Raw genomic sequence first — 23,217 nt, 5'->3', positions numbered from 1 at the left:
TCTTTGCTGCATATTTTAATTGCATCATAGATGCTTCCAATGTCCTCTGGACTCAGGGAAAGCAAGATATGTCTAGAAATTATAAAACTGGAATCTATAGTTTAACTAACTGCTAACAGAGGTTGCTTTTTGTCATCTCATCGTTCTGTTCAGCAGTATAGAAGACATATTTTAAAAAGTAATACTTAAAGGGCTGCTACAGTGAGAGCTTCCATGTGTTTTTTGGACGTCAATGTGTGAACACTCCAGTCACTTTATGTAGCTACGTTCTGTTCATTAATGAAACATTGTTTTTAATATTCACTCCAAAAAGAGACCAATTTAGCAGATATGCATGACACACATTTATTTAAAAAAATATGCCTTTAAAATAGTATCTGGTATATATACAAACATCTGCCCTTTACTAATATCCTAACCTTGCCAGTTGCAAGACATTAAACCATAATCTTCCATCCTTCATGCAGCTACTAACCAGAGTTAATTAGACAGATTCTAATTCATAAAATTGTGTGAAGACCAAAAATATTTTGTTTCTTGCTTTTTTTGATGGCCTGAACCCTGAGACTGCTTAGATCCTGTTGAAGATCATAGTTGTCAAACATATGCCTTTGTGCCAAGTACTACATTCTGCACCTAGTGGCAGAGGCCTTGCCACAAAATAATACCTGTAAGTAATCAAACTCTCTCACTTGTACTTCAGGGTTTTCTATCTATATAAATTTCCTTTCGACAATCATTTTTATGTTTCCATGACTGATTTGGTTTCATTAGTGCAGAGAGACAAAAACAACAGAGGTCTTAGCCAACTTTGCCTGTACCAAAACTGAGTTTATTGTGGGGTTTCGCTTCCTGCGATTCTGGTATTAACAATCAGAACCCTTAAAGGTATAGTAGCAGTCCTTTTACTTCTCCCTTATTAGACACGATTACTTCACAGCTTAATAGCCCAGTATCCTGTGTCTTTTGCCCTTGAACACTGTGAGATTTGGGTGTGGTGCGGTTTCACCTGCTCACCGTAAAGTCTACATTTAGGAGTTGCTTCCTCTATATCCATTCTGTACAGGTGTTTCATAAGGTTCACAAGGCCCGTCATAAGTCCTATCGAGAGTTTAACCTGTCTCCTGTCCAAGTCCAGGATTACAGAACTTCTTTCAAAACATGCCGTAGGCATAATTAGCTTTCAGAGTTTTAGTTTTTGGGACATGGTCCACTATTCTTTGTGCTGTCTCCTTTTCCAGCTATGTATTTTTGATTTTACCATTTCTTTAGTGTGTTTAGGACAGGTTCTGAGCAATAAAAGGAATTGTTGCATGTGTCCTGGCTAGCACATCAGCTTGTTCCTTGCCACTGTTTCCTGAGTGACAAAAGATCCTCAACAGATTTACCCTGTTGCTTTCTCCTAGTCTTCCAAGGGCTTCGTGACATTCTGCAACAATCTTTGATCTTGTTGGAGAGACTGATAGATTTGATTTGATTTTAACAGGGAAGCTAAAACAGCTTAGGTCTAACCTGCCTCTGCCTGCACCAAAACTAAGTTTATTGTATGGTATCGCTGCCTGTATATATAATAAAGCCAACCAATGCCCTTAAATTGTGCAAGGACTCCCTCTACCTTTTTTTGTTAAGACACAATTTCTTCAGCTCTAGTTGTCCCGAAGATTCTGTATCTTTTACTCTCCAATGCCATGTATTCGAAGATTAGGTGTGATGCAGTTTCTTCACCCGCATCACAGATCCTACATTTAGGGTCCTCTTCCATTATACTGTTATAGGTGTTCTTTGAAATTCCCATAGGTGTTTTTTGAAATTCCCATGGTTGGTCATCAGTCCAGCCATGAGTTTGATCTCTTTCCTGTCCAGTCCCAGGATTACAGAGCTTCTTTTAAAACATGTCTTGGGCATCATTACATTAACATGTTTTTGTTTATGGACCTTGGTCCAATATCCTACGTGCTGTTTCCTAAGCCAGTTCCATAGTTCTAATGTGATCATAGCCTTCGTAATTGTCAGGACAGGTTCTGGTCCAATAAATGGAGTTGTTGCCCCCATCATAGCCAATCTGTCAGCTTGTTCATTGCCACAGATCCCTGAGTGGCCAGGGACCCACACTAGGGATTGCTTCCTCCTAGCTCCACCAGAGCCCTGTGGCATTCTGCAACAATCTTAGATCTTGTTGCAGGAGCTGCCAATGATTTCAGGGCTGCCTGGCTGTCTGAATAGATGTAGATGCTATGGTCCTTGTAGCACCTACACATATTCTCCTTCACACATGGCCTGATTGTAGTAATTTCAGCTTGGAATACAGAGGCCAGTTTACCTAGGGAGGTGATGCCCTCCAGTCTTGGCTGCACCCCGTACACCCCTGCCCCAACCCCCCCAGGGGATCCACAACTCTTTTGTGGATACGTGCGTAGCGAGCACGGGACCCCGAGCTAATGTGGCCTTCCTTCCTTTCCGGGCTGCATACCTTCCCTTTCCGCATCCTTCCCCATCCCCCATCTTGCCCCCCCCCCCTCACCTCTGGCTCTTTCCTTCCCTTTCTCCCCCTCTGGGAGTATGGTTTGTGCCTACGTCCGGAGACGGACGCTTGTAAATGTACCGCATTCTTCGCCTTCCTTGCTTGTATGTCTTCATCCTTCCTTTGTCCTTCTCTTTTCCTTACCTCTTCTCTTTACCCTTTTCTCCGCTGCGGCGTTTGAGACCTCTCTTCTTTCCTTTCCCTTTCTCTTTCTTCCTCCCTGTGCGTGTCTGAAGGCCGACCCACGCACTTCCATGCGTAGCCGGTGACGGGGTAACGCGTAATTCCCCGCCCCGGGTAGACAGGTAGGACACGTACGTACCCCCTGGTAACGGCCAGGCCCAGGGAGGGGTGATTACCCGAGCTGATACCTTCCGAAAGTGCCGATTGGTCTCTCCGTCCGTTTGTCGGGAGGTGTGACCTGAGGTGTGAACAATCACCTAAGGCGGGAGTGCCCTCAGAGAGGGCCCCCACAAGGGAGGAGCGCTCCATCGGAGACGCTGGTAACCATGGGGGATTCTCCCGCAATGGTTTCCTCACCTTCCACTATGTCTGCTCACAAACGTAAGTTCACTGAGTCCCAGCCACAGTCAGTTCTTCCATCGTTGCCACAGTTCCTTGTTGTTTCTCGGTCTGACGAAGGTCACAACTTCTCCACGGTCAACCCTTTCATTATTCAGAAAGGTGTCGACGCAATTGCAGGTCCTGTAAAGTCTTGTTCCAGATTACGGAATGGCACCCTGTTGTTAGAAACAGTCAGTGCACTCCAGGCACAAAAATTGCTGCGTACCTCACTACTACACACCTTCCCTGTCCGGGTGGAACCGCACCGTACTTTAAATTCCTCGCGTGGAGTCGTTTATACACGCTCCCTCGATGGATTGTCTGACGAAGAAATTCAGCACTACCTGTCTGACCAGGGCGTAACGGCTGTTCATAGGGTTACGAAAAGGGTTGACACGAACATCATTCCAACCCGCACTGTCTTCTTGACATTTGACAAAGTTCAACTCCCATCGAAAATCAAAGCAGGCTATGAGATAATTTCCGTTCGCCCTTACGTCCCAAACCCTACGCTTTGCTATCGGTGTCAGCGGTTCAATCACACCAGCCAGTCCTGTTCCAATCTGGCCAAATGTGTTACGTGTGGCAGGGATGCCCATAAGGGGGCTTGTCCACCTCCATCCCCTCGCTGCATCAACTGTATGGGTGACCACGCTGCTTCCTCTCGAGATTGTCCCGTTTTTAAGGACGAAAAGCTCATCCAGGAAATTAGAGTAAAGGAAAAGGTGTCGACCTTTGCTGCTCGAAAATTATTCGCCAGTCGACAGCCCACCGTGCCTCAGAAAGGAAAATACAGCACTGTCCTTGCTTCTCCTCGGCCAACAAAGGAGGCGGCCACGCAGACTTGCGACCTCACCTTTAGTGCCACGGTCGTCAGATCGGCCAGCGCAAAGATCGCCCGTTCAACCTCACCACTTTCGCCTGCCCACTCTCTGGCTCACCCTTCGTCGAGTTCTGCTAAATCTCGAGCCCAAAAGTCAGACACCAAGACTTCGAAAAAAGAGCATACTCGTGAAGAGTTTTTACGTACGGCAACTTCCCAACCATTGGTTCCTCCTTCCTCTAAACATCATACTTCCAAGAAGGCTACAAAGAAACCCAGTTCCTCTCCTTCTCCGCCAAGGCGTGTCCCATCTACAGCACCACCTGGCGGAAATCGCCCTCGGCCGTCTTCTGTGTCGCCGAGGCGCACTGCTGGCGGCCGATCAACCGGCCGATCGCTGGTGGCAGGAGCTGCTCCTGACCAACCTATGGATCAGGATCTTCTGCCTTCGGCTGAATGCCATTCCATGCTGTCGATCGCAAGCTCAGAGCAGTCGTTGAGTTGACAGCAACCTTGGTCACATTCCTCCATTTTCTGTTCACCCTATGTCCATTATCCACTGGAATAACCGCAGTATTCGAGCCAATCGGGATGAATTGTCGATCCTCTTACGATCCTACTCGCCGGTCATCTTCTGTCTTCAGGAAACAAAGCTGCGTCCCCATGACCGCTTTGTTCTCCCTCATTTTCAGTCCGTCCGATATGATCTCCCCTCTGTTGAAGGCACTCCAGCACATGGAGGACTCATGATTCTTCTCCATGAAACTCTCCATTATCACCCAATCCATTTAAACACTTCCTTCCAAGCTGTCGCCGACCGTCTTTTCCTTTCCGGATACACGTTCTCTCTTTGTACTGTATACATTCCATCGTCCACACCAATGGCACGAGCTGATCTCCTTCATCTTCTTGGTCAGCTTCCACCCCCATATTTGCTGGTTGGGGACTTCAATGCCCACCACCCGCTTTGGGGATCTCCACATCCTTGTCCACGTGGCTCACTATTGCTAGAAGTCTTCCACCAAGCAGATCTAGTTTGCCTCAACACTGGGGTCCCTACATTTTTGTCTGCCTCCACGACAAATTTATCTCATTTGGACCTTGCGGTCGGTACTGTTCCGCTAGCTCGGCGCTTCGAATGGTTCGCCCTTGATGATACACACTCGAGTGACCACTTTCCATGTATCCTTAGACTGCAGCCTCAACTGCCCTACATGCGCCCGCGACGCTGGAAGTTTGCCCAAGCCGATTGGACACTTTTTTCGTCTCTAGCGACATTCGATGACGTCACTTTCCCAGCGTCGACGATGAGGTCACACATATTACCGACGTTATTCTTACAGCTGCGGAACATTCAATACCACGCACCTCCGAATTGCCCCGGCGCCCCCCAGTTCCTTGGTGGAACGAGGCATGCCGTGATGCAATACATGAGCGGCGACGTGCTCTCCGCGTTTTCCGCCACCATCCTACTTTGGCCAACTGTATCCGCTATGAGCAGTTCCGAGGGCGATGCCGTCGTGTCATCCGCGATAGCAAGAAGGCAAACAGGAAATTCTTTATTAGCTCATTTAACACCTTCACTCCCTCCTCGGAAGTTTGGAGTCGGCTTCGACGGTTCTCAGGCGCGCCTAGTTTCTCCCCGGTCTCTGGGCTCACTGTCGCGCATGATACATTAGTGGACCCCGTCGCAATTTCTAACTCGTTGGGTCAGCACTTTGCTGAGATTTCGAGCTCTTCAAATTACACGCTAGCGTTTCTCCCGAAGAAACGTGCAGCGGAAGTGCGACCTCTTGCTTACTCCTCTCAAAATCACGAAAGCTACAATACTGTTTTCTTCTTGCGGGAACTCCAACATGCACTCTCTTCTTCTCGCTCCTCCGCCCCAGGACCAGATGGTATCCACGTCCAAATGTTGCTGCATTTATCAACCCATAGTCTGCGTTACCTCCTTCGCCTTTATAATCGAATTTGGACCGACAGTACTTTTCCCAGACGATGGCGGGAAGCTATCGTCGTTCCTGTTCCGAAACCTGGAAAGGACAAAAATCTCCCCTCTAGCTATCGCCCCATTTCTCTCACGAGTAGTGTCTGTAAGGTTTTGGAGCGTATGGTGAATTACCGTTTAGCGTGGTGGCTGGAATCCCGCAGTCTTTTAACACCTGCCCAATGCGGATTCCGAAAGCATCGTTCTGCAGTTGACCATCTTGTTGCTCTCTCCACTTATATCATGAACAATTTTCTCCGAAACGCCAAACAGTAGCAATATTTTTTGATCTGGAGAGAGCATACGATACCTGTTGGAGGACAGGCATCCTCCGCACACTGTTCTCTTGGGGCTTTCGAGGTCGGCTGCCCCTTTTTCTTCGCGAATTTATGGCAGAGCGCACATTTAGGGTGCGGGTGAACACTACTCTCTCCCGTACTTTCTCCCAAGAAAACGGGGTACCCCAGGGCTCCATGCTGAGTGTTGTACTGTTTGCCATTGCCATCAATCCAATTATGGATTGTCTCCTTCCTGATGTCTCGGGCTCCCTCTTTGTGGATGATTTTGCGATCTACTACAGCTCTCAACGGTCCAGCCTTCTTGAACGACGTCTTCAAGGATGTCTCGATCGCCTCCACTCTTGGAGCATCGAAACCGGCTTCCGTTTTTCTCCCAGTAAGACCGTTTGTGTTAATTTTTGGCGATGTAAGGAGTTTCTTCCGCCCTCCTTACATCTAGGTCCTGTCAACCTTCCGTTTTCAAACGTCGCTAAATTCTTGGGTCTTATGTGTGACACAAAACTGTGCTGGTCTTCCCACGTTTCCTATCTTTCGGCTCGCTGTCTGCGATCCCTCAACACCCTCCGTGTCCTGAATGGTACCTCCTGGGGAGCGGACCGAGTGGTCCTTCTCCACCTCTATCGCGCCTTAGTGCGCTCGAAATTGGACTATGGAAGCACAGTCTACTCCTCTGCTCGGCCGTCTATTCTTCGGCGTCTCGACTCTATCCACCACCGTGGATTACGTTTAGTGTCTGGAGCTTTTTACACCAGCCCTGTGGAAAGCCTTTATGCTGAGACTGCTGAACCTCCGCTGTCCAATCGGCGAGCAGTCCTTCTGAGTCATTCTGCTAGCCATCTGTCTTCCGTGCCTGCTAATCCAGCCCATGACATTTTTTTCGACGCCTCCTTTGATGTAGGGTATGCAGGCCGCCCCTCCTCCCTACTACCACCGGGAGTCCGCTTCCGTCAACTGCTCCATTCTCTTTCCTTCCGCTTTCCTAAAACCTTTTTGACAACTTGGGGTACAGCACCGCCTTGGCTCTGTCCCCGGATCTGCCTGCTCCGTGACCTTTGTCGATTTCCCAAGTATGGTACCCCTTCACTTGTTTATCATCGGGCATTTGCTGCTCTATGTGCACAAATGACGGACGCCACATTTATTTACACCGACGGCTCGAAAACATCATTAGGTGTAGGGAGTGCCTATATTGTTGGCGACACCCCAAATCACTTTCGGCTTCCCGACCAGTGTTCGGTTTATACTGCGGAGCTTTACGCTGTTCTCCAGGCTGTCCACTACATCCGCCGCCATCAGCGGATACAATATGTTATCTGCTCAGATTCTCTCAGCTCTCTCCTCAGTCTCCAAGCTCTTTATCCTGTGCACCCTCTGGTCCACCAGATTCAGGACTGTCTGCGCTTGCTCCACCTGTGGGGCGTCTCGGTGGCGTTCCTCTGGCTCCCGGGACACGTTGGTATCTGTGGAAATGAGGCGGCCGATATTGCTGCCAAGGCTGCAGTCTCTCTTCCTCGGCCAGCTATTCAATCGGTTCCCTTCGCTGATCTACGGAGCGTTCTATGTCGACATGTTGTTCATTTATGGCACACACATTGGTCAACACTTAGCCATAATAAATTGCGGGACATGAAAGCTCTTCCTTGTGCTTGGACCTCTTCCTCCCGAACGCGTCATCGGGAGGAGGTAATTTTAACTAGACTCCGGATAGGGCACTGTCCTTTTAGCCATCGACATCTTTTAAGCGGCGATCCTCCCCCACTCTGTCCCCACTGCTCTCAGCTGTGGACGGTAAGACACCTTTTAATTGAGTGCCCCTATTTTAATTCGTTACGCTCCAGTCTACAGCTATCGCCTGATATATCGTCGATTTTAGCAGATGACACGCGCTCAGCCGACCGCGTTCTCAAGTTTATTAGTGCCAGTGAAATGACGTCAGTCATTTGAAGCTTTTTTTGGGGACAACCAACCCCTTTCTGTAGTGTATTTTTAAGCCTTCCTTCTGCTTTTAGTTTCTCCAATTTTATGACTTTCGTTCCCATAGCTGCTGGTTTTCAATTTCGGTTTTTTACTGTTTCCTAAGTCACGGACCGGGCGCTAATGACCATAGAAGTTTTGCGCCCTAAAAAAAAAAAAAAAAAAAAAAAAAAAAAAAAAAAAAAAAAAAAAAAAAAAAAAAACACTGCCCCAACACCTTGGTCTATTTTCGACCCATCAGTTAACCAAACGATGTCCCCCGTACGGTGTCGAACTGTTTTCTCCCACTGCTCCCTGCTTCCAATTATTATATTGTAAGTCTTCTCGAAGCAGTTGGGAGTTGTTATGTAGTCGGCAGGCATTTCCCCAGCCATTCCTATATTTATCTCACTCACTATGTTAGTGTGTGATTTTGGATATCCTAATGAGACCCAGTTTTTGCCAGTTTTAAGTCTGTGTGCCCCAGCTGCTGCCTCCATCCTGACCCAAAGGTGTAGTGGAGGCGTATCCAGCATGGCTTCCATTCCAGTGGTTGGTCCACTGCTAATTTCACCTGTTATGACTAAGCAGGCCAATCTCTGCACCATAGCAAGCTCCTTAGCTGCAACCTGCTGTTCTACCTTCTTCCACCACACTACAGCCCTGTAGGAAATCCTAGGTCTGACCACTGTGGTGTATATTCAGTGCATATCTCTCAGGCTTAGGCCCCAGTTTTTGCCACATGCCCTTCCAGTACTCTACTAGAGTACTTTTTGCCTTGGAGCAGGTACTCTTAATGTGAGGGGTCCATGTTAGCTTCTCATCTAACCCCTAGATCTTTCACTATCCCCTTCATAGGTAGAGTTTCATCGAAGAGCTTTAGATTACAACTTGAGTGTTGAATATGTCTCTTCGTAAATGGCACCACAACAGTCTTCTAAGGATTAGCTCTCAGATCCTGTTTGATGCACCAATTTTGCACAATGTCCAAACTTCCTTGTGCCATATTTCTAAATGTTTCAGTAAATTTGCCAGTTATTACTATGACGAGGTCATCTGCATATCCTTGGCAGCAGCATGTCTGGAATTTAATTCCTCAATTAGTTCGTTCACCACTAGATTCCACAATAAGAGGGGACAAAACACCTTGTGGGCAGCCTCTAGTGGTGTTAATTACCATCTTTTCATTCATCATGGTAGCCTCTATTTTCCTCCCACTAAGCAAGGCCCTGGTCCAACTGCATATAGTGGTCCCCAGGTCATGCACCTCTGCTGCCCTTACCATGGAATCGAAGTTCGGAGACTGATAGACATTTCAGAGCAGCTTGGCTGTCTGCGTAAATATAGATGCCACAATCCTTGAAGAACCCGTGCAATTTCTCCTCCGCGTGTGCTCTTATAGTCTGTATTTCTGCCTGGAATAACATTTCCACTGCACACTTTCTCCAGTAGTTATATTGGAAGGTTTATTGAAGCAGATGGAAGTTATTGCAGTCAGCCAACATTTCCCCTACCATTCCTATCTTTACCACACTCACTACATTGGGGTGAAATTCTAGATACGTGAAGGAATCCAGTTATTTCCAGTTTTCACCCATGCCATTGGCTCTATTGTACTGAAAGCTGTAATGGGAATACATCCAGTACAGTCTCTGTCCCAGCAGTGGGTATGCTGATAATTCTGCCTCTTATGGCTAACCTGGCCAGTCTCTGCACCTTGCCAAGCTCCTTAGCAGCTACCTTGTATTCCAACATACTGTAGCCCCACAAATTATTGTAGGCCTTATTATAGTAGTGTATATATACTGAGTGAGGTGGTGCAGTGATTAGCACACTGGATTCGGGAGGATGGCGGTTCAAACCCGTGTCCACGTTCAGGCGTTCTGTGATTATCTCAAAATTGCTCCAGGCAGAATCCCTTGAAAGGGCATGGGTGATTTCCTTCTCTTTCCAAAACACAAACCAAGCTTGTGCTCCGTCTCCAATGATGTCGATATTGGTGGGATGTTAAGCCCAATCTTCCTTCCTTTTTACAGTAGTATATATATATCCAATACGTACTCCAAGGATTACACATCAATTTTCACCATAGGCTCCTCTAGTGCCCGTAAGAGTACCTTTTGCTGTGGAACATATACAGGGCGTTTCAAAAAGAAAGAGCAGATTTCAAACATTTATTTCTCAAAAACTACAAATGATAGAAACACAATTCAAACGTTTCTTGTCAGAGAAAGGTTCAAAGTTTTTCAATGGTCCGCGCAGAAGTTCCATGCAAATCCGCAGTGGCGCTGGCGTTTGTTTGTAGGAAAATGGCGACGACACCACAGGAACGATCATTTTGTGTGCTGCAATTTGCAAAGTTAGAGTCCATTGTTGGTGTGCAACGTGCATTCCGCCGTCAATTCAACAAACAGCCGCCTCGTCATAAGCAAATTTATGAGTGGCATCACAGATTCGTAGAAGATGGTTGCATCTGCAAGCGAAAAAGCACGGGTCGTCCACGCACATCGGATGAAAATGTCGAGCGTGTCCGTGCAGCTTACGAAAGGAGCCCTAGAAAATCCACGGCACGGGCAAGTCACGAACTAAACATGTCTAAAACAACGGTATGGCGCGTTCTGAGTAACCGTCTGCACATGAAGCCGTACAAACTGCAGTTATTGCAAGCATTGCGTCCTGACGACCACAACAAAAGGTTCGAATTTTCAACTGCAATTCTACAGGACATGGAAGAGGACAATTTTGCCGAACGATTAATTTTTTCAGATGAATCAACGTTTCACATTTCTGGTAAAGTTAATCGGCATAACGTACGAATTTGGGCGAGTGAAACTCCGAGGGACGTTATTCAACATGAAAGAGACTCACCAAAGGTTAACGTCTTTTGTGCAATTTCGGTAAACAAAGTTTATGGACCTTTCTTTTTCATGGAGAAAACTATCACAGGAACCATTTACCTGGACATGTTAGAAAACTGGCTATTTCCTCAACTTCAGGAAGATTCAAATCACTTCATCTTCATGCAAGATGGCGCCCCACCACACTTCTCTGAACCTGTACGACGGTACCTAAATAACACCATTCCAGGACGGTGGATTGGAAGAGCAGGAGCACAAGATCAATGTCATCGTCTGTGGCCTCCCAGGTCACCAGACCTTACTCCCTGCGATTTTTATTTGTGGGGGTACATAAAGGACTGTGTTTATGTCCCACCTATGCCCGCTACTCTTCAAGAGGTACGACATCGAATTGTTGCGGCCGTGAATTCGGTAACTAAAGACCAGTTGCGTCGTGTGTGGCAAGAAATGAGATACCGGTTTGATATTTGTCGTGTAACAAATGGTGCTCATATTGAGGTACAGTTTTGATATTTGTTGTGTAACATTTGGTACTCATATTGAGTGAAGGACCGTTGGAATTGTGTTTCTATCATTTGTAGTTTTTGAGAAATAAATGTTTGAAATCTGCTCTTTCTTTTTGAAACGCCCTGTATTCTTTATGTGAGGGGTCAGTGATATTTTCGCATCCATGGTTACCTTAGATACTTGACTACACCTTCTGTGGGCAAAATTTCATCGAGGAGCTTGCAGTTTCAGAACATGTGCTGGATATGCTTCCTTGTAAATAGTACTACAAAAGTTTTCTTGGGATGGACCCATAGATTCTGTTTTCTGCACAATGTTCAGTGCACGCTTCAGCGAGTTCATTCACTATTGATTCCAGTTTCCTCCTTGTGGACTTTCCCAGGTGGTGGTGACCACCATTTTCTCAGTCATCGTGATGGCTTCTACTTTAGCATGATCTTAATCCACCTGCATGTGGTGGTGTCAGTGCCAAGCTCTTCTGCAGTTCAAACCATGGATTTGTAGTTCATATTGCAAATATCCAGGAAGAACAGAGAGCAATTTCCTGAAAGTGTGGAGCTTTTTTCACCTTCCCAACAATGTGGTGAAGTTCTGTCTCGCACTATCTGCCTGACTGATAAGTGTGTTGTTTCAATTGTAGAGGAAGCTCAGTTAACCCCTTTTCCCTAATGTGCACATTAACCAGTTTTTCTAATGTATTTAGAAGAGAGGAGGACAGATTGATTGGTCTCATATCCTTAGCGTCAATGTGATTAATTCTCCCTAGCTTCGGAATGAAAACAATTCTCGTTGCCCTCCAAGCATTCCTGCTGCTAGGCTGACCCTAAAGTCTTAAGTAGGAATCTAATTAAACCATCTGGGTCTGGTAACTAGAATGGTTGAAATTTTTTCGGGTTTCTTTTTTAAATGAGTACATTCTTTGGCAGTTTCCTAGTTTTCCTTTTGGTTACCTGTAAACGAGTGCCTCTCAGGGACTGGCTCCTCGTCTGTGTTACCTTCGCGACTGCATTGAGAGAAGGGAATCTTAAGGAGCACATACAGCATCTCACTTGCTGTCTTTGTACACCCACCATCCTCCTGCTTTAGAGTACCTCCTGGATTAGTTGGTATTCTAGTGAGGACTTTATTAAATATAGTACAAGTAGCTATACCACCCACTTCCTTACAGAATACTTTCCCAGATGATGACGTCACTTGCTTGATCGCATAGTTGTATTTGAGAAGAGCCTTCCAATATGTTACCCATTGTCCTTTCTTTCTTGCAATGTTGAACTGTCTTCTTACCTGCTTCCTTTGCATTCCAAATTGTTGTTCCACCAAAGTGCATTTCTGTTTGTGAACTTTTTGGTTATGTGGCAGTTTTCTGAATATGAGGACATATTGGAAGGTGTCACTGTGTTTTCCGTTTCCTCAAATTACTGGGTTTTGCATCAAAGTTCTGACTTCACACGAGGGTGAGTTTTGGTCTTCCTTAAGTGAATCCCAGCCTGTTTTCCTTAGATTCCTGTAGGCCATGGTCTGTTTAACACCTATTTCAACTTCAGACTTAATATACAAGCAGTCAAATAATGCCAAGTCACTGTCTGGTATAACTATCTGTTAGAGCCGACCCAAAAGTTATGTCAGTCACCTTTTCCCATCTTCTATTCCTGAAGGTAGGTCACCTAAACCTATTCATTATTTTCAAATTACTCTCTACCAGATATTTTAACAATTGCCATTTCCTGGGAAGGAAAACTACTGCTCTCGTGAGGAAGGTAAACAGAGGCCAATACAGTTTCCCTCGTCCTTCCTTCTGCACACTGTTTCGTCTTGATTGTCACTAAGTCCATGGAACAGAAGTCCACCATTGGCGTGAAAGAAATTGCATTCATAGCATAAATGCATGTTTTGGAGTTTCTTAACTTTCCAATATAAATCTACTTATTACCTCCAGTTCCTCCGAAGCCAGAAATGCCTCTTTTATATAGAAAGGGTTCCTGGATCAGGGACACATCCACCTTCTGTCATCCCAGAAGACAGCTCGGAGGGGCAGTTGCTCCTTTACTGTGTTGCAAGTTTATCTACAACGCTTGCAGCCTCCAACTTATGGCCATGGTCATTTCCGATGTCTTTGATTATCCTGGCGGTAACCTACAAGAACCCTAAGTAAAATTTCAGGTCCTGTTCTCACTTTGCTCACTGTGGTTTCCATCACAAGGGTTTGACTGGACAACACAGTGTTTTGGTTGATTCTGTTCCAGTCCTCTGTTCAGTTTTCTCAGAGAGCCATCTGAAGAAGCTCTGCTTGCTGCAAGGTTATGTTGAACAGTTGGATAACCGCCATCCTAAAAGCCAAGACTGCAGTCCATTTCCCCATTTCCTAGATGGTCTCTTTTTTTAATCCATTTATTCTGAGAAGTGGGAGTATTAGACTTCCCCTTTGTTCTTTGTTCCCAGTCTTAGAGGTAGAGGGGGTCTGATTACCCCTTTAAATCTGACACAGTCTTTATTTTTATAATTTTCCTCCAGTTATATTTAGGAAGCTATTTTTTACCTTCATCTTCTTTTTCATCCTTGAGAGAAGTTTCCTCTTCTGAGCCCCATAAAAGATGTGATCTTGGGACTGGTCTGTCACCCAATCCAGTTAAAAGCAGCTTCCGTCGGTTCCAGTCCCAATGCTTGGGTGTCTGAGCTTTCATAAACTCCCTCAGATTGTGTTTTGTTTTGTATTCATCACATTTTGGTCTCTCAAGAATTGGGGATTTATTCAGTCAATGCCACAGAACCCCACGTGCTGCAGGGCTAATTGCACAGAGAGGTCAACTGGTATCCCTGAAGTTACATTACAGACACTTCTTCTCATGTGCCACACACACTTCAGCATGGATCACATCAAACCTTAAGCTGGGTATCTGGGGAATTGGGTAAGAAGAAAGACAGGACATCGTTAGGCACTCTTCGTCTGGTTCATCGACAAACGTCTGTCTGGCATGGAGGACCCTGTCAGTAGCTGCGCTACAGCTGGTACAGCCCTCAGTTTCATAGTAATGTGCAAGCCTTTCTGCTCACATGCAAGCCTCTCTGCTCGCATGGTCAGTAATTTGACAAGACGGTGTCCCCCAGAGAGGCTCCTGTAGCTGCAACTTTATTATTGCATCGTTTCCTGTAATCTAAACTATGTTTTATATAAGATTGTGGATAGTGAAATATTTGCATATATTTTAAGTGTCAGTTTGTGGAGGTAAAGTTAGTTTTTATCCACAAAAGTTCTTGTGTTAATATCCTAAACTGAGCCTTGTTATTTATGTTTTCTTACCTCTACGCAGTTGTATATTATCTAACTATACTCTGTATGAAGAAAAAAGATACACCACAAAGGATATTTCTGATTGAGGCAGAAATCAGGAGATGCGATGGTCATGTACAGAAAGAAAAATGATTATAATTTCAAAAAAAAAAAAAAAATTATTCAAGACAGAGCACAAATTCAGCTAGTCAGTTACATTTTGGTCCACATCTGGCTCTTATACAAGCAGTTGTTCAGTTTAGCATTGACTGATGGAATTGCTGGATCTTCTCCTGAGGGACATCGCGTCAAATGCTGTCCATTTTCAATTTAGGAGAGATCGAGTGACCTTGCTGGCTGAGATAGGGTTTGGTACGCATGAACACAAGTAGTAGGAAACTCTTGCAGTGAGTGGGTGGGCATTGTCTTGCTGAAATGTAAGCCCAAGATGACTTGCCATGAAGGGCAACCAAACGAGGCATGAGTATTGTTGACATATCACTGTGCTATAAGGGTGCCACAGATGACAATCAAAGGGGTCCTGCTATGCGATGAAATAGCACTCCAGATAATCACTGCTGAGTGTCAGGCTGTATGGCAGACAATGCTCAGGTTATTATCTCTCTGCTCTCTGAGGCCCCTCCTGACATTTCATTGCTGGGCATTGAGGCTCAGTTCAAAATGGGACTCGTTACTGAAGACAATTCTACTCCATTCAGTGAGATTCCAGGTCAAATGTGCCTGACATCACTGCAAACAGGCTTGTTGTACAGAGGCCAGTTGTAGTCTGCGCAGGGGATGCCGTGATCTCAGGCCCCTTTCTATGAGCCACCTATTTATGATCCTTGTAGTCACTGAAGCACAAGTTGCACTTCAGATCAGTGCTAATGATGAATCCGGGGTTCTCAGCGCCCCTCTGAAAATTGCTAGGTCCTCACATTCTGCGCTCTGTTGATCGATAGAACGCTTCCTTCTTGACCCTGTATTTAGCCATGATTCACCCGTTCCTGCCAACATTTTTGAATAGTCTCGTGTCAACATTGTTGAATAGTCTCATCACTCCTATTCAAATCTCGATCAACTTGCCCATTGCTCCAACTGATTTCTTTGAGCTCAATTATACATCCTCCTTCAAATGCTAACATCTGCACACATTGTTCACATGCCTGTCTGCGAAGTGTAGTTACTGTCCAACTGAGTGCACAGAATGAAATTCACAAAAACTTTACACCCTGGTATTGACATGTCCCGTTTGCTATCCTTGTCAACTGCACAGTGAAATTGCACTGCAGTGTCACACATTCATGCACGCTGCCAAAGTTTACAATTTTGCATTTTCCATCGTCACCTGTATATGAATACCAGTATTCGTGACCAATTTGCATACCTCCTTCATGGTCTGTCTCCCCCACCCCCCACCCCCCACCCTTGGTGTACCATGTTTTGAGCAATTGGTTAATCACACAACAAATGGGGAGGTTGCATTTATTTTAGAGAAGATGCACATCATATTTCCTCTGCACACAATCTCTTCCTGTCCCTCTGCCCCTCCCTTTAAGCATTATTCTATAGATCTGCGTCATTTGGTTCGGTGGTGGTGGTGGTGGTGGTGGTGGTGGTGCTGCTGCTGCTCCTAACTGTGATTGAAATAGGGATTTCAAATTATATTTGAAAAAGAGTACAGAGAGAATAGGTGTATGGTTGAAGATTTTAAGCAAACAACAGAAAGTTAGACAACTCTTAAATTCAGCAGGTATTTAACAGAAGGTAATTGTAATGAAGTAGTGTAATAACCTTCAAAAATGAAACTAGGGCATATCTATAGAACGAGGCCAGTTTACAGAGTTCTTCTATTGAATTCACTTTGCAGTGTTTTGCATGGGTCTGTTAGTTAACTGTTTTGCCTTTTCTGGGTAACGTTGCTTGGAAAATCTCTCACTAGCAAACTTCCCCTTTCACCTCATCCCTTTTTTGTGCCCCCATTGTTTGTATCAGTTCTTGTATATTTTACTCCCATGCAGTAGTGTACAGACACTTAATGGTTATCTGCTTTGTTGATTTTCATTTCCTTGTAGAGGTATTGCAATGGTTATTCCAGTCACTATAAGAAAATTAACTGTCTCAGCCAACAGAAATGAGAAGCGTAGCCTTCTTTCTTTCCATTATTTTTAGTGAAACCTGTGAAGAACTCCGCATTTATATGTATTTGATAAATTGACTTCTGCTGCACAAATTGCTGAATCCAATTCTCATACTTGTCCGTAACCATTTGTATTTTTCAGACTGTGTTGTTTAATATTTTTCTGTAGGGTTCTCACTTCCTTTTTCAAGCAATTTTAGTGAAGGTGGTAAGCATGAGGCACACACCTAAATAAGAAATTAACAATTGTAGCTCAGCTATTGAACTTGCATTCCTAAGAGTGAAAGCTTGTGCCATTCATGGTACTAGGCCAGCTCCAAAAAGAACAATCTCTGAAATATCTTCATAAATTGGCATTGTTTTGTATTTTTAAAGCTGCTTGTTATTAGAGGCTTATTTTACTCAAACAGTCTGTGTAATAAGTCTCAAAATTTTTAAAGAGGTCACTCAGGAATGTTAAGTGCAGATAGGTGGCTGAATAACAAATCTTTAAAAAATGCTATAATGACAGTAATGATAAGTAGAGTTATTTTTACAACATATTTGTATCTTCTGTGTCATTTTCCAGTTTCTTGTATTGCAGTGGTTTTCTTTGCACTATCAGAACTAAGCGAAAACTTTTTTTTATGTGATGATGTCTCATTGCTGGAGGAATTAGTATTTATGTTAAAAAAGTGACAAGTGTTTCCCTCTTTGTGAAAAGATAACATCGCATTCTAATTTTGTTACTTTATCATATCAGAGTAAAAACAAACACACATGCGCGCGCGCGCATACACACACACACACACACACACACACACACACACACACACACACTTCTGTTTAAATTATCTACACCACATAATTATTTTGATCTTCTAATAGTGTTAAAAGACTGCTGTTTGTGTGTGGTAGTCTACATTATACCATTTCAAGTTATTTTACCTGCAAACTTAATGTCATTCATATATTTTACTGAATAATTTACTGAAGTTGCCCATGCTTCACATTCTGTTGAAAGATGTTCCTTGTGCTCCTTTTGTCACTCTATGTTAGTTTCTTGTTTCATTACATGCAATAGAAATTTAAATGCTGTATAAATTATACCATTCATTTTAAAATCTCAGGCCAATTCTCAGTTCTGATGGTGCCTAAAGAAGCCATTAGCAGTGCAATGAAATTGATGTCAGAGAAGATATAAAATTAAAACTTGTGTGTGATAAATCTACTTATTATTATTTAGTCACTTAATGAGATTTTATTGGTATGCTATACCACAGGATGGTGCTTGTGAACTAGAACACAGCCAGATGAAGAACTGGATCTAGTGGAACATTGCTGAGCTTATGGTCCTTGGCTAGAAGATAATTGTGTGTAGTCACCATTCATCCTGCTGTGAAGTGTGTAAATAAAGGCTGACGTATGTGATAAAACAATAAACAGTTCACCGATATATGTATAAACATTTCTGAAACATAGTGACAATTCACCTACTGGTGTAATTTGTACTGATGCTTTGGGTGACACATTAGAATCACTATTTCAATCTTAGCGTTGTTCTGATTGAAGTTCTGTAGTTAAACTCTTTTTTAAATTTCATCTTCAAAATATTCTGTAGTTACATATATATTACGCCGAAGGACTTATTGCCTGGGATTTTTCCTGATAAGTGTAATAAATGGACTGTAGCTATAAGTCCCCCCGTCCCCAGAAAAGCTAACAGGTGATATATTTCTCTCTTAGATAATTCATTGAAGATATGAATGCTGTTAATACTTTTTGTTCAGTATCGGAGAAATGTTTAACTTCTGGAATATTTAATTATATGCTGAGACAGTAATGGATGATGATTCTGTGGAGGTGGCTGCTAGGCAGCAGATCAGGCCTCAGAATGATAGTAAATGGACGGAAGAAAATAGCGAGTCCTTGTCTGCCCCAGCAGTTTCTTCTGATGTAGGAAAGGCTTTTACAAGCTCCAGTGAGATGTGTGATAATGAATCAGTTATGTTGAATGTTGATTTCTTTGGAGAAAAGGCGACTGGTGGTGATAAAGATGTTCAGACTGCAAAGGAAATGGTGTCACAGTCAATTGGTCTCATATCACAAAAGAAGCCGAATATAGACTCATTTGAACCAGCAGATGTTGATCAGTCATTTGTTATGGAATATATCAACCAGACAAATTATCGTATATTTGTGACGTCACAGTTAAGAAATTATAATTACTACATTGACAACTGCAGGCCTGCTGAAGAGCATTTTGTGAAGTTAGACTCCAGTGTTAAAAGAAATGCTGCATTTGTGAAGAAATTGAGAACCTTTACAGGGAGTCAGATAGAGTCATTACTGAAAGATGTTGCAACTTTAAATTTAACTAAGTATTTGAGTGAAGTTGCAGCTGCTCTGGTTGATACGAAATTGAAAATGAGTGATGTCTGGGCAGCTGTGAAATTATGTAATATGTTGCATCTAACTTACCCTGAATTTAAAGTTTCACTTCTGGAAAACTGGCAGAGGGCTTTGTGCATAAGGAAGGATGACAAAATTTCGAATCCTGCAAAACTAAGAGTTGACATAAGATTTTATGCAGAGCTCATCAGTGTAGGAATATTCACTTTGAAAGAAGGTTTACCACTTCTTGGCAATGTATTAACAATGTTGATCAATACAGATAAGGAACAGCATAACAATGTCAATATAATACTTAGTTTTTGTCATCACTGTGGTGATGATTATGCTGGTCTTGTACCGCGGAAGTTGCGAATGCTGCTTGAAAAATTTAGTTTGCCGCTGCCACAATATGATTTACTTCCGAAAGAAAAGCAACAGAACGTAAAGGCCCTGCTTTTAGAGTATTATAATTCTCTGTGCAAGAGACGCTCAACTGATTACTGTGAATTGCAGGCCTATATAAAGAGGAATGAAAAGATATTACAAACAAAAGGTCAGCTTAGTTTTGAGAGGAAAGAGAGACTTGAAGAGCTCCATCTAGCATTTCAAAATCTTGATGCTAATACATTAAAATTTTCTGAAGTGCTTGATGTGGATGTACCGCCTCTTCCAGTTGTGAAATCAGCCAAGCATGAGAGTTTAAACAGTAATAGTGAAAGTGAAGAGTGCACAAATGTTGCTGATATATGGGATGATGATGATTCCAGGCAGTTTTATGAAGTCCTTCCTGATTTGAAAGAATTCATGCCAAATCTTCAAACACAAGTCATTGAACAAGACAATATAACGGAGGAAGCTCTAGATATGGAATTAGATACTGATACTCCTTTTGATGATGATCAGCCTGTACCTGATACCGAAGAGACAGATGACAGTGAGATAGTACCTGTTGCAAACAAGCCACAAATAGAAACATTTGTGAGCAGTCTTACAAGCTGTGTTAACAGGGAGCTAATTGATAGTGCTTCAGTTGAATTTGTTATGAATTTAAATACAAAATCCAATAGAAAGAAGTTAATTAAGTCACTTATAAATGTACCTCGCACACGCTTAGATTTGATTCCAATGTATGCTAGATTAGTGGCAACACTATATCCTGTAGCACCAGAGATAGGAGTGGAGTTATCACAACTACTAAAACAAGCTTTCAGGTATCATGTGCGAAAAAAGGATCAAATGAAAATTGAAACAAAGATAAAAATTGTTACTTTTATAGGAGAATTAATAAAGTTTCAGGTTTATTCAAAGATAGAAGGCCTCTACTGTCTGAAAATGCTCATCCATGACTTTACACACCATCATATTCAGATGTGTTGTTGTTTTTTGGAATCATGTGGAAGATATTTGTTCAAACATCCAGATAGCAGCAACAGAATGAAAATATTCTTAGAACAAATTATGAGGAAAAAAAGTGTGATGGCATTAGATTCACGTCACATTTTAATGATTGAAAATGCCTACTATTCTGTGAATCCCCCAGATGTAGTATGCTTTACGCGTAGAGAGAGACCACCTGAGCAGGAATTCATTCGTAAAATTTTATATCAGGATTTAACAAAATATAACAGTGAAAATGTATTGTGTTTGATGCGAAAGTTGGACTGGGACCAGTCTGATATGGCAGCTTATGCTATTAAGTGCTTAATTTGTGGCTTCAAGGTAAAATATGAAAATATTGCTTATTTAGCAAGCATTGTGTCTGGACTGGCCTTATTTCAAGATTTTGTTGGGCCAATGGTTGTTGATGGTGTATTGGAAGATATAAGACTTGGTATGGAACTGAATCTTCCCAAGTATAATCAGCGACGTGTGGCAATGATTAAATACCTTGGAGAATTGTATAACTACAGGATGATTGACAGTAAGACAGTTTTCCGTGTACTTTATTCGTTGATAACATTTGGGGTTTCGTGGGATTTGAGGGTGCCTTCTGCCATCGATCCTCCGGAAAGCCTTTCAAGAATTCGTTTATCTTGTGTACTGTTAGATACTTGTGGAAATTATTTTGTTACTGGACGAAGTAAGGCAACATTGGAAACCTATCTTGTTTTTTTCCAGCATTATTACTTGTTAAAGTATACAAATCCGTTTTGGAATGAAAACAACCTCTTTCCTCCAGGTATTAAGCTCATGTTTCAGGAAACAGTGTTAAAACTTTTTCCAAATGCACAGCTTCATACTTCATTAGCTGAATCTGATGCAGAAGTGAAAAGAATATGTGATGAGTATAAAGATGACAGTGATTTTCTATTTACTATAACAGGCACAAATTTTGAGCACGATGCAGATGATGTGTGCAGTGATTCGGATGAGTATCCAAACCACATATGTGAAGTTACATTGGAGTCTGAGTCTGTACCACTTGAGAACATGTTAACTACAGCCAAAGATCACAGTGGAAATACAATGACTTCTCATTCTGAGACTGTGTCCTTATCTAGTGTGTCGGTAGTGAAATCAGTAGGTTGTTTAGGAGAGACTGACTTAACATATGCCTCTGATGCACTTTCGTACACAGGTAGTGATATTTTAGATGATTGGGAGACTGATGGAAGCAGTATGGCTGCAGATGGTGGAGGATTGAGCATTCCTAGCGGCACTTTCACTTCAGAACCAGATGTGAACGAGGATGACTGTAAAGTTTCTCTAAAACCGTCATTAATTGACTGCCCAGAGGATAATGACTTTCAAATTGCATTTGAGCAAATGGTTTCAGAAAATATTCAAGATAGAATTAGAGGTACCCCTATGCCACAACGTTTGGATATAGTTGTACCATTGCACATTCGATCAAAGACCAAAAAAACCTACGAGCAGTTGAAATCTGAAGATTCTGATACACCTGTTGTAAATTTTGTACTAATGTTGAAAAAAGGCAATAAACAGCAGTATAAAAATGTAAATGTTCCTATTGATTCTGATATGGCGATGAATTTGAAGAACCAAGAGGAAGCTGAACGTGCTGAAAAAGAAAGAGTCAAGCGATTAACATTGAATATGAGTGCAAGATTGGAGGAGGAGGAATATCAAGAAATGCTAGCAAGGAGTAGAAAAACTGAATCGCTGAATACAAATTATGAGAAAAGGCCCAAGTATAATCATCCAAAGGGGGCTCCCGATACAGATTTCATTTTTGGCACAAAGAAGATGAAATAAATTCATATAACTAACTGAAGTTAAGGATATGATACTTTGATAAGGGAATCAGTTAAATGTTATTTTCTCCATTTGTGCCATTTAAGTCTCTTATGTTAATATTTTTGTTGTATTTCTGTAGAATATTACAAATGTGAAAATTCTGTAAATGAGTTCATTTCTTGCTAAATAGGTAAATTTTTGTTGACTATGGACTTTGTGAGATAAAAATGGAAATGTGTGTTCAAGTGGAAAACTGGTTCATGCGTAGCAATTTCTCATATTGCTTTGGGAATATCATTTTCTTTATTTTGGAAAAAGGTTACGTTCTGTTAAGAAATATTTCTATTGTGACAATAAATTATATGAAATGTAGAATTTTTGTAAGAAAAATTTATTGTAATTTCATAATGAATGCATTTGGTTGAAATGTGTTTTGAAGTAATGCTGTATAGCTGAAATAAATCCTTCAGACTGGTATGATAAGCGTTTAACTTTATTTGTGTTTCTTTTAACCAGTGTGTTGTTACAGTTCCTTCAACCTGAGATTTACAAAGGAAGATGGCTATAATAATAGCAATAAAATTATAATAATATAATAAATATGTTTAAGAAAGCTCTGCTTATTGTGATGGATTGCTTTTGATGCTGCATCTTAAGCAATCTGTAAAATGGAATTGTTATTATGAGTATTGTAATTGTAGTGACTGTAGTTGAGAATTAAGAGAG

The 23,217-nt window shown here is 42.6% G+C and overlaps 1 protein-coding gene across 4 annotated transcripts in view; it reads left to right on the top strand.

The window, feature by feature from the left end:
• LOC126482311 (serine/threonine-protein phosphatase 4 regulatory subunit 3) overlaps positions 1 to 23,217 on the top strand; it is a 137,239-nt gene that overhangs the window by 50,680 nt on the left and 63,342 nt on the right. The window contains exon 2 of one of the 4 annotated variants that reach the window (XM_050106348.1): positions 18,183 to 22,880. The exons of the other annotated variants lie outside the window; for them this stretch is intronic. Within the exon in view, the coding sequence (XP_049962305.1) occupies positions 18,742 to 22,509 (3,768 nt within the window). The 5' untranslated portion in view covers positions 18,183 to 18,741 and the 3' untranslated portion in view covers positions 22,510 to 22,880. Of the gene's footprint in view, positions 1 to 18,182; positions 22,881 to 23,217 lie in introns of those variants that run through there. 4 annotated transcript variants of the gene reach the window in all.

The sequence above is a fragment of the Schistocerca serialis genome, chromosome 5 (genome assembly GCF_023864345.2).
Source record: "Schistocerca serialis cubense isolate TAMUIC-IGC-003099 chromosome 5, iqSchSeri2.2, whole genome shotgun sequence".
Lineage (NCBI taxonomy): Eukaryota > Metazoa > Arthropoda > Insecta > Orthoptera > Acrididae > Schistocerca > Schistocerca serialis.
The sequence above is the reverse complement of the archived record's forward strand: the minus strand, read 5'-3'. Positions and strand labels throughout refer to the sequence as shown.